This window comes from Nuphar pumila, chromosome 3 (assembly GCF_984573655.1).
Source record: "Nuphar pumila chromosome 3, dmNupPumi1.hap1.1, whole genome shotgun sequence".
Lineage (NCBI taxonomy): Eukaryota > Viridiplantae > Streptophyta > Magnoliopsida > Nymphaeales > Nymphaeaceae > Nuphar > Nuphar pumila.
The window spans coordinates 125,985,570-126,002,042 of NC_143251.1; the positions used below are offsets into that span (position 1 = coordinate 125,985,570).

At 38.2% G+C, this 16,473-nt stretch overlaps 1 protein-coding gene across 1 annotated transcript; it reads left to right on the plus strand.

The window, feature by feature from the left end:
- The first annotated feature begins 2,076 nt into the window (after window positions 1-2,076).
- PRFB3 (peptide chain release factor) lies at window positions 2,077-15,350 on the plus strand. The gene is made up of 6 exons (XM_090001887.1): window positions 2,077-2,477; window positions 3,716-3,933; window positions 9,718-9,918; window positions 11,077-11,286; window positions 12,890-13,076; window positions 14,812-15,350. The coding sequence occupies exons 1-6, from the start codon at window positions 2,327-2,329 to the stop codon at window positions 15,099-15,101; spliced, it is 1,257 nt and encodes a 418-aa protein (XP_089858013.1). The 5' UTR covers window positions 2,077-2,326; the 3' UTR covers window positions 15,102-15,350.
- Window positions 15,351-16,473: the final 1,123 nt, after the last annotated feature.

Sequence of the window (16,473 nt, forward strand, 5' to 3'; positions counted from 1 at the left end):
AAAGTTTTATAGGATGACAATTAGACTCGCTTTACTATATGGTACGGAATGTTGGGTTGCCAAGAGACATCATTTGCAAAAAATGAGTGTAATTGAGATGCGTATGCTTCGATGGATGCGCGAAAATACACTAAAAGATAAGATTCAGAACGAGGAAATACATAAGAAGGTAGGTGTTGCATCCATTGAAAATAAGATGAGTGAGAATCATTTACGATGGTTTGGGCATATTAGGGTGAAGGTCTAATGATGCACAGGTTAGAAGGATGGAGAAATGGGAAAATCTATTAGCTAAAAGAGGTTGGGGTAGGCCTAAGAAGATTTGGATGAAGATGATAAGAAAGGATATGAATGCTTTGAACTTCACCGAGGACATGACATTGGATAGAAATGACTGGAGGAGAAGGATTCATGTGGAGGACCCAAAATGATTTTCTTTTTGGTTCATATCGCCGACCCCAATTGTTTGGGATAAAGGCGTTGTTGTTGTTATTGTAGTAAGCCAAAATCATATACAATTATAATGGAATGCGGATATGGTTTTGAATTTTTGCTGCCAAATTTGATAAATATCCAAATTTGTTGGATATCGAAATCCCTTTGCATGTAAAAAAGTGGTTTTGGTATCAGCATTTCACCATCGAAATCCATTTTGCCAGTATTTGATTACGGGGATATGGTATTTGCCACATCTGAGTCTAATCTGAACAATTTGCATGCCAATCTGCCATGAATAGATTAATTTATATGTTAAATCATGTGGTCAGCGGGGCCCAATGTCAAGCTGATGGCTTAGAATTAAATCTAGGGGTGGCAATCGGGTCGGGTTGGCGGGTCAGCATACCTCAACCCGAACCCAACCCGTTTATTAAACGGGTTGGTTGTGGCAAACACGAACCCGACCCGTTTAATAAACGGGTAACCCGACACGACCCGCCAACCCATTTAATAAATGGGTTTGGTCGGGTAAACGGGTTTTCAGGTTCGCGGGTTGACGGATCGGGTTGGCAGGTAGACAGGTTGGCGGGTCGGGTTGGCGGTCGGGTTGACGGGTCGGGCAGACGGGTTGGCGGGTTGACGGGTCAGGCATACAGGTTGGCGGGTTGGCGGGTTGACCCACCCGCCTAACCCGTTTATTAAACGGGTCAGCCGGGTTGGCGGGTTGGCATACCCCCAACCCGAACCCGACCTGTTTAATAAACGGGTTACACGGGTCGACCCGTTTATTAAACGGGTTGACTTAAGCCCAACCTGAACCCGCCTAAGAGGCGGGTTGGCGGGTCGTGTCAGAAATTGCCACCCCTAATTAAATCTCACTAGTGCACGAGGGCTGCCGTTTGCTTTATTATGGTTGGGTGGTTATTTATTCATTCCAGTTTTGCCTCGTCAGGAGGCAGGCCCATTAACTGACCCAGTTGCCTAAGGGGGGTTGGCATAATGGAGTGAGGCCTTGGCTTTTAAATGGCCTGTCAAAGTTCAATTCTCATGAGTAGGGATGGCAGTGGGGCGGGGCCGGGAACAAGGTCTCCACCCCGGCCCGCCTCAAGATTAGAACCTCCATCTCCGGCCGGGATGGATTTCAACCTCCACCCCTGCCTTCATCCCCGTTTCATGTCCTTCATCCCCGGTTCAAACGGGGATGAGCCGGAGCGGGGCAGGGATGAGGTGGGGAAAAGTGGCAGGGACGGGGCTGGGCGAGGAAAAGGATACGTCCATCCCCGAACCGGGATGGATTTTAACCTTCGTCCCTGCCTCCATCCCCGGTCCACTGCCATCCCTACTCATGAGCGTTACTCCTCTGTGCAAGTCAATGCATAGCATAGGCTCCCGGGACATGGTTTTACCCTCGGAGTTCTATGCTGCTAGCACAACGACTGTAGGTATGACAGACTCAGTCAGCACGATCAGGTCTTGGTGCCTGGATGCTGTTTATTCGGGTTATAAAAAAAAAGACAAAGGTGACCCGGTTTTTGGTGGGAATATATATATATATATATAAATGGCCGTCCGATTCGATTCTATTAAGATCGATTTTGTCTTTTTGTTAAAAACTAATTGACTTGGTGAACCGACTTTAACAACACTGGTTCTGTGGACTCTATACGGCCGAGCATTGCCAGAACTCTGCGTTATCAACAAAGAGAGACGCCAGCGGCACCCACGTATGCTCCCGCCCTCTGTGGTGTCTCTGCGTTGCCGAGAAGCTGTATATCACAGCCAAACGCGCCCCAAACTCGGTCCTCTATGTGCGTGAACGAGCGTGCTGGTCTCACCTGCAAGAGAGAGAGAGAGAGAGAGAGAGAGAGAGAGAGAGAGAGAGAGAGAGATGGGTGTTGAATCATTTCCTATGGAAAGGGCGCCTCTTGTGCAAGAATGGAGGTCGCGGAGAATACCCCACTTCGCTTCTAGGCTTACCTCACTTGGTGTTCGAGCCTCCCGTTCGATGGAAGACAAGAACAAGATCTACAAAGAGTTGGGTGGGTGTCTTCACTTCTTGACCGCTTGCTTTTTTATTACAACTGTGGCAATGCTACATGTACAGGAAATGAGTATTGGTTGTGTTAATCGTATTAGATTGTCTCTGTTTACAAGTATCAGCTTTCGCTCTACTAGTCGTCATGACACCCGAACTTTTATCTCATAAGGATCAACTATGCACGGAAGAGACTGTTCGATGCGTGACTCCATAGTGCTGTCTAACACTCTTTGGTTTTCAAAATCTTTAATTTCGTCAGGAACCGGTTGGTCTCCGAGTTTTTACTAAATCCGGTATGAACCAACTCTTCTTTTTCCGGTTGCTTGGAGCCGTGTTTCAATGGTCTAGGCTTTAGTCTTCCTCACTGTTACAGTGGTTCTAATGGACCGGTATTCTGCTTATTCTTTTGAAAACTTAAATATTCACTTGATTTGATTTTGATCCAACTGCGTCCCGAGTATTGTGGTAAAACCATTTCCTTGGTCATACATTTTAATTGAAAATATTCTAAGCAGTCGAAATGGATGAGCAGCATATATCATAATCGTATGTGCTGTACACAGGGCCACAGAAATGTAAGATTAAGCGAGCGACTTTGCATGGTGAGAATGTTTAGATGACTTGATTTGAAGGGAAGCTGTGTGTGGCGATGTGCTTGTTACACTAACAGATGAATTCTTCTTATCTCTGGGTGCTTATGGGGATGGACAAGTAATGAAATAAAAGAGAGTTATCGTCAATGGACATGAAAAGACATGGTTGTAATTCAGGATATTATCCAATTACAGTATTGATAAATGTTGTCTTGTACTTACTGTGCTTCCAAGGGTGGTGTTTTGGTGACTGAAATCACTTAGAATAGTTGAATTGTTTATGTATGCTTCATTGCAGTGTGAATGCGCGGATAATCCATCAGTAGTCATGCTCACTGTCTATTGTGTTTCTACTTGCTTGATATTGACTATTAAAACTTATATCTGAAGCCTAATTTATTTCAATGGTTACAAGATTGATAACTGCACGTGGGTCTGTCAACTGACCAAAATTGATGTTATATCACTCCTTTGACGAGCATAAAATGTCTTCAAACCCATATGACTTGATGAAGCACAAATAAATCCTTCTAGTGTTTTTCATTTATTATTGTTTAATGAATATTTGCCAATCCACTCTTACCAATTTTTTGCATCTTACAAATTGTTCCATGTGAATTTATTTGCTTAATATTGGTTTTGTTAGGCCTATTTTCTTTAAGAAAGAAGTTAGTGGATGTTGTTGTTCGAGCAGAGACAATTACACCCCCGGCATTGGAATTAGAACAAGCAAGACAAGTTAAGCAAGAAGAACTGATTCATGGGTATAATCTATGGGATGATCCTGATAAATCCAGTGAAGTTCTTCTCGCGTTAGGGGACGCCAATGATACCATCAGTTTCCTCAAGGAATTACAGTACAAGGTGTTTTGCTACACAATTTCATAATGTCAAGTGAGTTTGTCTGTGGGATAGGATTGGAGCATTTTTTTTTTGTTCCATCTTCGTAAAATATCACTGAGATGCTGTTTTAAGTATAATCCATTTCTCTGTTATTTGCCTTTTCTATTTTAGTTTTTTTTGGAAAGGGAAGCAATGTTTCATTAAAAATTAAACAAAGAGGGGCAAGGCATAGTCTTGGGTATCAGAAAGATGGTGAAAGAAATGTCAATAGAAGCATGCGATAGGTAAAGAGGCAAACATAACAAAAGCAGGTGAAATAACAAGCCATGAAAACCCAATGGGGACATGTTGGTATTCAATTCTTCTGGACCTGGTCCAATCCAATTATGAGTCTCCTCATTTCCCCCTTTTCTTTTGGATCTTTAAGTAAATACGATGATATGACATTGTGACATTTGAAGATTTTTCTTTATCTCTTCGACCAGGTGAACCAGCACTATTGTCTGCCATCATTTCCAAATATACCCCATTTCCCTCCTCTACTCTACACCCAAGGGCAGTGATGGTCGCTCTAATATCATCCAATGCCGAATGATCCGAATTCTTATATGCCCAAGCCGAGTAAAAAAAGGGCCTAGAAGGAGTGTGATCATAACAAATGATAGAAGTTTATTCTGTGCAGAGGCAGCATCAAGTGAAAACCTCTCCGAATTCTTATATGCCCAAGCCGAGTAAAAAAAGGGCCTAGAAGGAGTGTGATCATAACAAATGATAGAAGTTTATTCTGTGCAGAGGCAGCATCAAGTGAAAACCTCTTTTCTTCATTATTTATTGTGCACCATTCAGTCAGGACCAGCCATGAGAAGCAGTACTGTTGACTAGGACTACTGCCCAAATTGAGCCCTTAAGAAAATGAGCCACCCTTACTTCTAGGAAGGAGGACTAACATGATTGATTGAATGTTGAAAACCCCTGAGATCTCCCCTATCCAAACTATGGATCTTCTTCATTTAATCTACTATAGCTAGGCACCTGCGTCAAGCATTCTCATTTTAAGAGGCTCATCTGCTAAGTGGCAGCCAGTTACCTTGCAAGAGTTCTCCCCTGCTATGTAGTATTCTGAAGGTAACTGAAGAAACAATAGCTCTCCCTTCAGCCCGGGATAAATGAAAAATAATGTATCTCTCCCATTTCCCAACTTGGTGCTAATTGTTTCTTTGAATTCATCCTGAACATCCAGCAATCTTTTCCAGCTCTGGTATTTTTTTAAACCTTGAATCCACCTTTCAATTGCATGGCATAATCAAGCTAGTATATTTGCACTTCAACAACAATCCCAACTTTATCAACGAAGTTACTTGATTCTATGGGACTAAGGGCATGTTTGTTTTATGTAATTTTCATGGGAAATTGTTGTATAACACCCCAAGAAGGCGAGAAGGATATTTATAGGCTTGCAAAGATGAGAGATAGGAACTCGAGGGATTTGAGTATGGTTAGATGTATCAAAAATGAAACACAAAGGGTTTTAGTCAAAGATGAGGAGATTAAGGAGAGATGGAAAGATTATTTTGATAAGCTATTTAATGATAGTCATGCTCAAGATCTTGGAGACTTCTCCATTCCTTTTCATGAGATAAATCGTGACTTCATGCGCAAGATTCAAAAGAAAGAAATTGCAGAGGCTTTGAAGAAAATGAAATCAAGAAGGGCAGTTGGCCCAGATGGTATACCTATCGAGGCTTGGAAATGCTTGGGAGAGAAAGGTTTAGAATGGTTGACAAATCTTTTTAACTTGATTTGGCGAACAAATAAGATGCCTAATGAGTGAAGGAAGAGTACTTTGGTGCCTTTATATAAGAATAAGGGTGATATACAAGATTGCACAAACTATCGTGGTATAAAACTCATGAGTCATACTATGAAACTTTGGGAGAGGGTGATTGAGTCTAGGTTGAGGAAGGTTGTCATGATATCGGAGAATCAATTTGGTTTTATGCCTGGAAGATCAACTATGGAAGCTATACATCTTCTTAGACAACTTATTGAAAGATATATAGAGAGGAACAAAGATTTGCATATGGTTTTTATTGATTTAGAGAAGGCATACGATAGAGTACCAAGGGACGTTCTCTGGTGGACAATGATGAAGAAAGGTGTTTCTCTCAAGTACATTAGTATAATTAAAGATATGTATGAAGGAGTAGTAACCAATGTCCGCACTTGTGGAGGGGTGACAACCAATTTTCCGATAACGGTTGGGTTACATCAAGGATCTGCTTTAAGCCCTTTCCTATTTGCGATAGTGATGGATGAGCTTACGAGATCAATTCAAGAAAATGTACCGTGGTGTATGTTGTTTGCTGATGATATTGTTTTGATTGATGAGTCTAGAGCTGGGGTTAATGCTAAGTTAGAATTATGGAGACAAACATTGGAAGCTAGAGGTTTTAAGTTGAGTAAGAGTAAGACTGAATATATGGAATGTCGGTTTAGTAAGCAACGAAGTAGTGATGGGAGTGTAGTGAAGCTTGGTGAGCAAGAAATACCGGTGAATGATTATTTCAAATATTTGGGATCCATCATTCAAAAGTATGGAGAAATTGATGGAGATGTAAATCATAGGATAAAGGTTGGGTGGATGAAATGGAAAAGTGCAACTGGAGTGTTTTGCGATCGTAGAATGCCATTGCGGTTGAAGGGAAAGTTTTATAGGACGACTATTAGACCCACTTTACTATATAGTACAGAATGTTGGGCTGCCAAGAGACATCATATTCAAAAAATGAGTGTAGCTGAGATGCGGATGCTTAGATGGATGTGTGGAAATACAATAAAAGATAGGATTCAGAATGAGGAGATACGTAAGAAGGTAGGTGTTGCACCCATTGAAAATAAGATGCGAGAGAATCGTTTCGGTGGTTTGGACATATTCGGCGAAGGCCTAATGATGCTCCAGTTAGAAGGTTGGAGAAATGGGAAAATATATTAGTTAAAAGAGGTCGGGGTAGGCCTAGGAAGACTTGGATGGAGATGATAGGAAAGGATATGAATGCTTTGAACCTCACCGAGGACATGGCATTGGATAGAAATGATTGGAGGAAAAGGATTCATGTGGAAGACCCAAAATGAATTTCTTTTTTGGTTCATATCGCTGACCCCAATTGTTTTGGGATGAAGGCGTAGTTGTTGTTGTTGTTGTTTGTTGTAGAAACACTTTTCAACTTCTTGGATCAAAACCTTAGGTGAGTTACTCATCGTTCAATCACACTAGTACTAGATTTTTATAACAAAGAACATACCAAATTAAACTTTTATTTTCACATATAGAGTATTGTTCAACATGCAAATAAACAATACTAATGTTCATAAAAACAAAATGACATGAGTTCCAAAAAATCCAGTCTCCAGGAAAGGAAAGGGTTTGGCTTTCTAACCCTGCCTCAACTCTCCGTCGTCGCCCCGATAGATCATTCAATGCCATTAATTGCGTAGGGGGTTAATAATCACACTCCCGTAGGAATACAATGACAAAGTACATGTGTATAGAAGCAGACATACATAAAACATCAATTTTCTCACACAAACAATTATCATTGCATTAATAAATCACAAAACCACTGAAAAGCCAAATTCAACACTTATGCATGATCATATATAATATGCATGACTTACCAGTGTAGTAGATCGTCCATCTATGATATGAGTGACTTATAATTCTTTCATTTAGGTGGTCTTTCTTAAATGATGCATGATATGCTTTACTAAATGCATAATATACTTTTGTTTCTCTTGTTAACAATCTCTATGAGTACGATACAAACAATATCCAGATTGAAGACACGACCACAGGGGTATATTCAAACAATTTGTCTTATTACCTTGGCCTTACTCTTCCTTTCTGGTCCTGGGTGAGGGACGAAACTTATCAAAAGATAAATTTCAACACCCTCAACCTGATATTCAGCTGAAGCCTTATTCACTACTACCCCGCGGCACCAGTGGTAGCTATCCCCTATCTCCGTGGCTGGGGAAGCAACCCTCTGTGCTTTACAATACCTACGAAGCCAATCGTACCGGCTTATTCTCATTATAAGCAATATGAGAATTAACATTTACTTTCTTAATTAGTTAATCCTCATGACATACATACTTAAACATTATTTGCAAACTTCAATGGCTTCCACCGGGTACAAGTACGTATAATTTTTATTCGACTCATCATAAAGTTGTTGGCCACCACTTTGGACCACAAACAATACAATTCAATTTCATATGTGAGCCAAAATTTCAATATCATGCCCAAAATTTCTTAGAACAATGCATCAACACATACTTTCTTTGCATTTTGTCAATTAACATGCATGTATGTCACATTCACAATTTCTTTGCATTTTGTCAATTAACATGCATGTATATCACATTCACAATTTTTTATTATGATGCATTTACCACAAGTCCATCCATCATTCGTTGATCATATATCTGTATGATATCATGCAACATGCATCACCAATCTAATTTTTTTTTCTTATTCGAACAACCACACCCTTCCAATATTAAATTTTATATCTAATACTACTTCACCTTATTTTATATCATTAAATTCTTGACCCATGTTGGATCCAGTCCCATGTGTATCGATCCACACTCATATCTAAAACCATTTTAGATTTTGGATCTTGGGATTCAAATCCAAATTTGGATCCTCTCGAGATTCGGATCCAATTACTAGAATTTGACGCATACTTTCTTCTTATTATTATTATTTTCTTTTTATATTCTTTATTGGATCTCGGATTTGCCTATAAACTAGATCCAGGTATTGGATATGTTTCCCATAAATAGTGGATTTCAGATATTTTAGGTATTGGATCAAGATCCAAATCCCAATAGGTTTTAATCCGCGAAATTAAATTTTTCGATTTTAAATTTCTTACAAACCTTGAGTTTGCTTATATTAACTTTTCAATAAATATTTTAAAAACATTGGTTTATTTACCTAAAATTTTCTCAGAAATTTGTGGGTCTCACATGCTGAGCTGAAATTCCTTTCCCATTATGAGTGAAACAAACTTCAAATCATCATGGTAGGAAGGAGCCATGCTAGCACAAGTGGGCCCCATTTTTTCCCACTGCCTACCACTTTTCATGTGCAAATCCTTTCATACCTCCTTTCATGAAAGCATTCTCATGGGAAGCCTGAGTTGGCAGGATTTTTTAGAAATCTGTGCCCATTCCCATGAAAGGCCTTTCCTTTCCATGGGAATGAAACAAACGAGCCCTAAATGGCTTTCTTTTAGTCATTCATAAACCTTCCCAAGGTAAAATGTAATGATTCTTGAAAATGTTTCTTCACTTTCTTCTGGTATCCAGTCTAAAGTTAATAAGTTTGATGGATACTCACAACAAGATGTTTCACCATTACTATTTTAGCTGCCAATGATAAATATCATGCCACTATGACTGGATTATCTTCAATTACTGACTGCAAAGAGAACCCCAAATGCTTCAATTGTAGCTCTCCAACATGACAACCAAAAATTCCTGCGGTCTCTTTGAATTTTCTTTGTAAAGAAAATGTCCAAGCCACATGTGGACTAAATAATAAGGCCAAAAATCTTAGAGAGAAGTCATGTGTGTCACGTTTGTTCTGTCTTTGCTTTAATAAATAACGTCACTTGCAAATCGAATCTGAGTTAATGCTGGAATGCCTTTTGTTGTAAATTTTGTTGGAACTTTGTCATAAATGGATTTCCAGAGTATATTCATCACTAATTATTGAACGTCATCTATTCTTTTCAGGCTGAGGAAGTAAAGTTGGTTACACAGCTAGCAGAGATGGATGCTATTAACTACTGGCTTTTTAAGCAAGCATACAATACATCCATGGATGTCAGTAATCTACTGGATCACTATGAGATGTCCAAGATTCTTATTGGCCCATATGACAAGGAAGGAGCTTGTCTTATGATTAAATCTGCTCCAGGAAGCATTGAATCTGAAGTATGTATATTCTACTGCCACAGATGTTTCTTAAGGAGAACGATATAAAAATAAATCACTAAAGGCACCTTTTCTAGTTTTGAAATATTCGTTCAGGACACCTGATCTTCTTCAGCTTTCTTTCTGGTGCATTTTATGGATGAGATAACATGAATGTTCTGTATTACATGGTATCCATAGGCTCTTGATTGCTTTGTCTTCTTTTGATTTGCTTAATATTAACAAGATACTTATTTTTGGTTATTTGTGTATTAAGTTATAAATCTTTGATTAAGTATGACATGAACAATGTGTGGTATTTCCTTGGATTATGCACTCTGGTTTCTGCAGCTTTTATCAAACAATTCAGACAAATTATTGTGGGACTGAGGTTTCTCAATTTCTCTGTAAGATTAAAAGATGGCATTCCCAGTTCACTCCATAGGGATTCTGTGATATCTTAATCTGGTATGCTGCTCTTGTTTTTGCAGGACCTTGATGTTGTATGTAATATTAGTTTCTCGCTGAAACATTTCTCATGCACGGTTCATCTTGTCTAGGCATGCCAAACTAAATTGAAACACTGTGCCAAATTATGCTATATGTTTATGGTACATGAAACCAAGGTATTTTTACTTGAAAATATGTGATAAACAGGCAACAAGAGAAAATTTGATCAACGGCTAGATATTTGCCCTAATCATAGCAACTGAATGCCGCCTGTTGGAAGGCTAGAAGCTCTGTGATCTTAGCAGGGTTTTCATAATACCCTAAAGTTCTAAACATTGACCAAGATGAAATGCTACACGTGAACTTATATTATGTGGCCATTTAAGATATCTAAATTCTACCTATGAACTTTTGAGAAGGCCAAGTTTGAGACGCTTAGTAAAATTTGCTGTTAACTTGAGCCCCTCTCAAGAATTGATGAGAAGAAATTTTACTACTGTAATGCACATAAAGTTGTTACTTCTCAGACTTTTTTTCTCTTTGGAAGAGTCAAGCTGGGGTTGCCTCCAAATATTCTTCTGATTATTTTTCATAAATTAATTGACCTTAACAAGCCTTTGGATTCTTCTCAAGTGTATTATTATGCTAGGAAGCTTGGGTGTACAGCCTGTACAACTTGTATTGTATCACTATACAAATTTCAAATTATTCTATGTGATTTGCTTCCAGATCTGGGCTGAAAGGCTCCTTCACATGTATCTCAGATGGGCTGAAAAGCAAGGCTTTGCAGGAAGGATCACTGAGAAATATTCTTCTGATGGTGGCATTAGATCTGCAACTGTGGAGTTTGAGTGGCAATTTGCTTATGGCTATCTTTTAGGCGAGACGGGGGGTCACAGGATGATCAAAGGCTCTCACGTTGATTCTGTTCCCTGCCAGGTCGACTCTGAGTTTCTCCTTTTTGTGATCTATAACCACAATTAGCAAGTACAGAGGTTTACTTTAATAAATTCATGAGCTATTTATTCCTTCACACGAAAAATCATTAGCTATTGTAGTAGCTTGTATATTATGTTCAGTTCTTATGTAGTTTGTAAAGATCATGTGTGTTACAGTAGGATTAGGTTCTCATTGGCTCCTTTTAGGACTGAAGGAGGTTCTTCCCATTTATGGGAAGCAGGAATATTTCTTTTTCTCTTGGATCTCTATGGAATGTTTCTTCTCGCTATTGTGAAAAGTAGATAGCAGGAACATCAAACCATATAAGTAAATTATATGGACAAAACCTGTGAATAATCTGCCCTTTAGCAGTGATATATTGTCTTTACTCATCTATTCTACCTCCAAGGTTTTATTGTAGCTGTTAATAATGATGTAATTATTTATTGGCCCACTAAATGGAAAATTTTAAGCAAAAATGTGGAAGAAAATGATTAACAAAATGATAGCTACAGTATGAATCTAGAATTGAGGAATGTGGGATCAAAAGGATTTACAACATTTTCTGGTAAGAAACTGCTCAACCTTCCCTTCAATAAAAAAACAAACTGCTCAATTTTTTCTCTTCTGTATTTCCTACTGTGTCCAAAGTTTAAACTTGCCCTGGTATTTTGAATGGACTCCTCAGTCTTTGTGCCCATCAATCTAGAAACTTTTTTGGAAATAAGTCATGGTGAGAATCTTCTTTAATTGTGTTCAGATCAAATGCGCCACCTTAAAATAAATATCCACCATCATATGTGCAATATTACATTTTTCATGGTACTGGTTGCTGGATTATTGTCTGGCTTTGTTATAGCGATTTTGAGATAATTGATGTCACATGGAACTCAATCTGGAGTTGCAAACAGTTTCTAATTGTGAGAAAAAGGTTCATTAGCTTCCTTTTATGTCTATAACTCAAACTGTGACAACTTTTCCTTTCATCACCTTCATTTTGGTTCTATCTCCTTGCCTGCTGTCTTATGACAAAACCTCTTCCAGTCCTGCTGGTGCAAAAATTGTTTCATGGAAGTATTTGTTTGCCATTTTCATCATAACAGGAACAGTTTATAAATAATAGTGGTAAAAGGTTTTTTTTTTTTTTAGTTTAATCTAATGCCATTTCTATCTCCATAATTTAGCTATTGTTTATATATTTTCTTGCAGTGTTAGTATGAATTGTTGGTCCCTGAAATTTCATTTCCAACAGCATAGTAAAGCATGGGCCTACATAAAGCCATTGTAATTAATCTGTTGTGATTTGTATTTTATGATTATTACTGTACTTCCAATTGCTAGTGGTTCATTTGAAATGTTTTTTTCCCTTAATCTTAGCAAAATCTATGGAGTGAACACTCATTTAAGAAGGAAGTTTCATTTTTTCTTGCTAAAGAGAAATCTTAGAGATCTCTTTTAATCGTGGATTCAATTTTTTACCAGGAGGTCCTATTCCACCTCCGTTTCCTTTTTCTCATCCATAGTTTTGCATAACAAATAGTTGGGTGTTTTGTTTGTTACATCAATTCACTAATGAAAGTTATGACTGTTATGCCAATTCCAGATTGGTGTGGCATGTGTGGATGTCATTCCACTCTTCCTTGCAGCAACTCCAGATATTTCCATAGAGGATAAAGATATTGAGATTAGTACACTACTTTCTTATGGAGAGGAAGGGCACATTGTTTACAGAATGGAACAGGCAGCTAGCATTCTCCATGTCCCTACTGGCATCAGAGTTCAGTGCTCAGGTATTGTAACCCCCTCTCCTAGACAAGCCATATATTACTTTGTGATGTTCATGTTATTCTCACTTTAATTGACAGCATTATCATCTATGTGAGCAAATAGTCATATGATCACCTCTAGTTGTGCATGGATTCCATTTTTGTGATCAATTCTTGAAAGTCTCTCATCTGCTGTTATTCCATTTATTCTGTACATCTATATTTTGATGACATTGACAGGCAAAGGCGAGCATTCATCTCTTCAGTTTCTTCATAAAGAGCCTACCATGTTTTTTTTTTTTTTGAGATATATTTCAAGAAAAAATGCATTAGAGGACCTGGGATTTGCTCCTTTCGCAAAATTGGATCTCCTCAATAAGCCATGAGGTTTTCTTGTTTTGCATAAACAGCCAATTGGCACGTGGCAGATTCGTTTGAAATGGTTTTACCATGGTTGTTAGAGCCACCTAACTACTCAAAACTAAACAAAGGACGCAAATGGATAATTGTATTCCTTTGTTGCAAACAACTACTAAGAACCCTGTCTTTGTAAAGCACAATTTACTAAAGAGCAAGACTTTGTTTTTTAGTAAATCGTACCTCCGATGCTTTTCTGTGAGTGGATGGTATTGGGAAAGTGGTCACCCTTACCATCACTCTAATATATCAGGTGTATTCACCTTATCGCTCTTCCTTTTTTTTCAAATTTAATTACACTATTTCATTGTCCAAAAAATGTCCTGCATTCCTGAATATTGCATTCATAATATCCGTCCAATTTGTGGGTGGGTGTTCCCACATGTATGTGGATTTGTGGCTGTGTGGCCTTTCAATGAGGTTGCCAAAGCTTGATATCTACAATACTTAAGGAAGTTCTCTTTGTAACTGGTTAGTATGTTTAACGTGATCTGTTAGACAATAATAACAATTCAATGATCATGTAAATTATCTTCAATAAATTATTCATTTTCAGCAGGGGTCTGCATATGAGGAAAACCATCTTGGAAGGTAAACAGAACCAAGGATGGTTGTTTAACCTTAGTGCAGAATGAAATATATGCTCCTATTAAGACATTTCGTATTAACCTTGTGATAAAACCACATAAAAAGATCTCCAAATTCAACTATATGGGACTCAGCATGCATGATCAATATAGAAATGACAACTTATCTCGTGGAGCTAAATGGTTGCTTGCTATTAGAAATGTTTTCTTGTTTGACAGCCTTTGATAACTTGGAATTTCATGCCTGTGTTTTCTACTGTTCTTCTTGAAAAGCTGCTTGGTTTCTTCATTTTGAGGGGAAAAAAAATCTGCTTGGCTATGTCACATGGATACGGATGTGGGAGCGGGACACCATGCGGGTATGCTTGATACGATACGATACGATAATTTAAAAAAACTAGGACATGGGGACGTGACTGTACTAACAGACATGTATGTGTGTGTGTATAAAACAACAATTCTAAATCACTACCAGATAATGAAACCAAGTTGAAATTGACATGTGATTAATGACAATTTTTAAAATAAAAAGAACTCAAGTTAACACAAAATAAGTAAATAAGATCATAAAAGAAAATAGATAAAGTTATTGACACAATGTTGACCGTGTGAAAAACTGGTTTTACTATGTCCATGAAGTGTTGTGTCGTGTCAATATGGGATACACATGCCAAATGAAGTGTCCATGTGACAGTTGCTTGGTCAGTTTCTTACTGCTAAAATTAATTGGTTTGTTATTCCTGTTCGATCTGCAGGTGAAAGGAGTCATTTTGCTAACAAGATCAAGGCTTTGAATCGTTTGAAAGCAAAACTGCTTGTGGTTGCGGAGGAACAGCGAGTATCTAACATCACAAATATTTGTAGAGATGCCATTTCTGATCTGTGGCAGCAGGAGACACGAAGATACATGTTTCACCCGTACAAGCTAGTACGTGATGTAAAAACTAGCATCCAATTGCAAGACTTAGTATCCATTTTAGATGGTGGTCTTGAACCTCTTATAGGAGCTCATATTCGTCTTAGGCATACAAGAGACTTGATCTAGTTGGTGTCGCCACTTTTGTGCGTTCTCTGTCAATTCATTGTGTAGCTCTATTTTTTTTTCTCATGAACACTTTAAGCCGACCCATTTAACCACGTACATGAAGCCCTTGTAGGCTACTTTTTGGGGGCTGGGCTTAATTGTTTGTAAGAAAAATATGAGTAGTTTGTTGCTTTTTGTTTTGCAAACTTGGGCTGTAGTCTTCCTTTTTCAAAAGTTACCTCTATCTCGACACTATGCATATGTGAAAAATCAGTATTTTTGTAGAACTTTATATACTGGTTAATATTTTGTCAGCCATTAGGACTTTATCAGCTATCTGATCTACCAATTTTTTTTAATAATCTTATCGCATGTCGATCCCTATTCTATAGGTTTGTTATACATAGTTTCTTTAGTGGGAAACGTGTTTTGGACCATGCAGTTATGATGCATGAATAGGTTTTCCAACAGTAGTACACGATGCGTTGAAATTTTATGATAACAGATTTGATATTTTAAATGAAAGCAGTTTGATCCTAACCGTGATTAAACAATCTCACGCACATCTATGGGAAAATATTGGCTACCCTTGTAGGTTATAAACCCAGTAATTGAAACTTATAGGGAGATGTTTTTACCAAATCTGACACCGTGAATGCGTTCAGCACATTCAAAATAGTATGAATTGACCTTTGGATTGTATTTTTTTTAATGTAAAAATATTTTTTTTTAATAATTGTGAATTTGGTGTATTAACACTGCTGTTTTTTCAACACTAGGAAATCCAGTCTACGTTTAATGTGAGCATGATCCAACAGTCAGTTTCAACTAAAACAGTTTGTTTTTTTCTGAAAGGCAAGCTGGGGTGGCAGACCCCCACCAGTTACACATACCATTGGGTTTTGAACTTGCAAAAGTCGCAACACATGGCGATGTGCACTAACAGCTCCTACCAAACAAGCGGAGCCCCCAGTTGGTAAAAATTAAAACAGAGATTCGGGTTTGGAAGCTGCAAGACATACCCCCGCAGCTATGGTGTCGATTTATATTTGCCCGCCCTATGACTTTATGCTGGATAGTATGGTATTAATGACGATCAAATACTGTCTCATTCATGCATACATACGCAAGAGTGTGTGCATGCCTGAGAGAGAGAGAGAGAGAGAGAGAGAGAAGATCAACATTATCACTCATGAAGATCAACAAAATGTTGAACCCATGAAAGAGAGAGAGTGAGAGTATTGTACAATCTAATAGCCCTGTTCAGTATTTGCATTGCATCATGTCATGCGGACTTGAACTTTATAGATGTCTTGGTCTTTTGTTTTAGATTGGTGCTTTCAATGTATATACATGCTTTAAAGGATTCTAATGTTTGGTTTACTAATACATA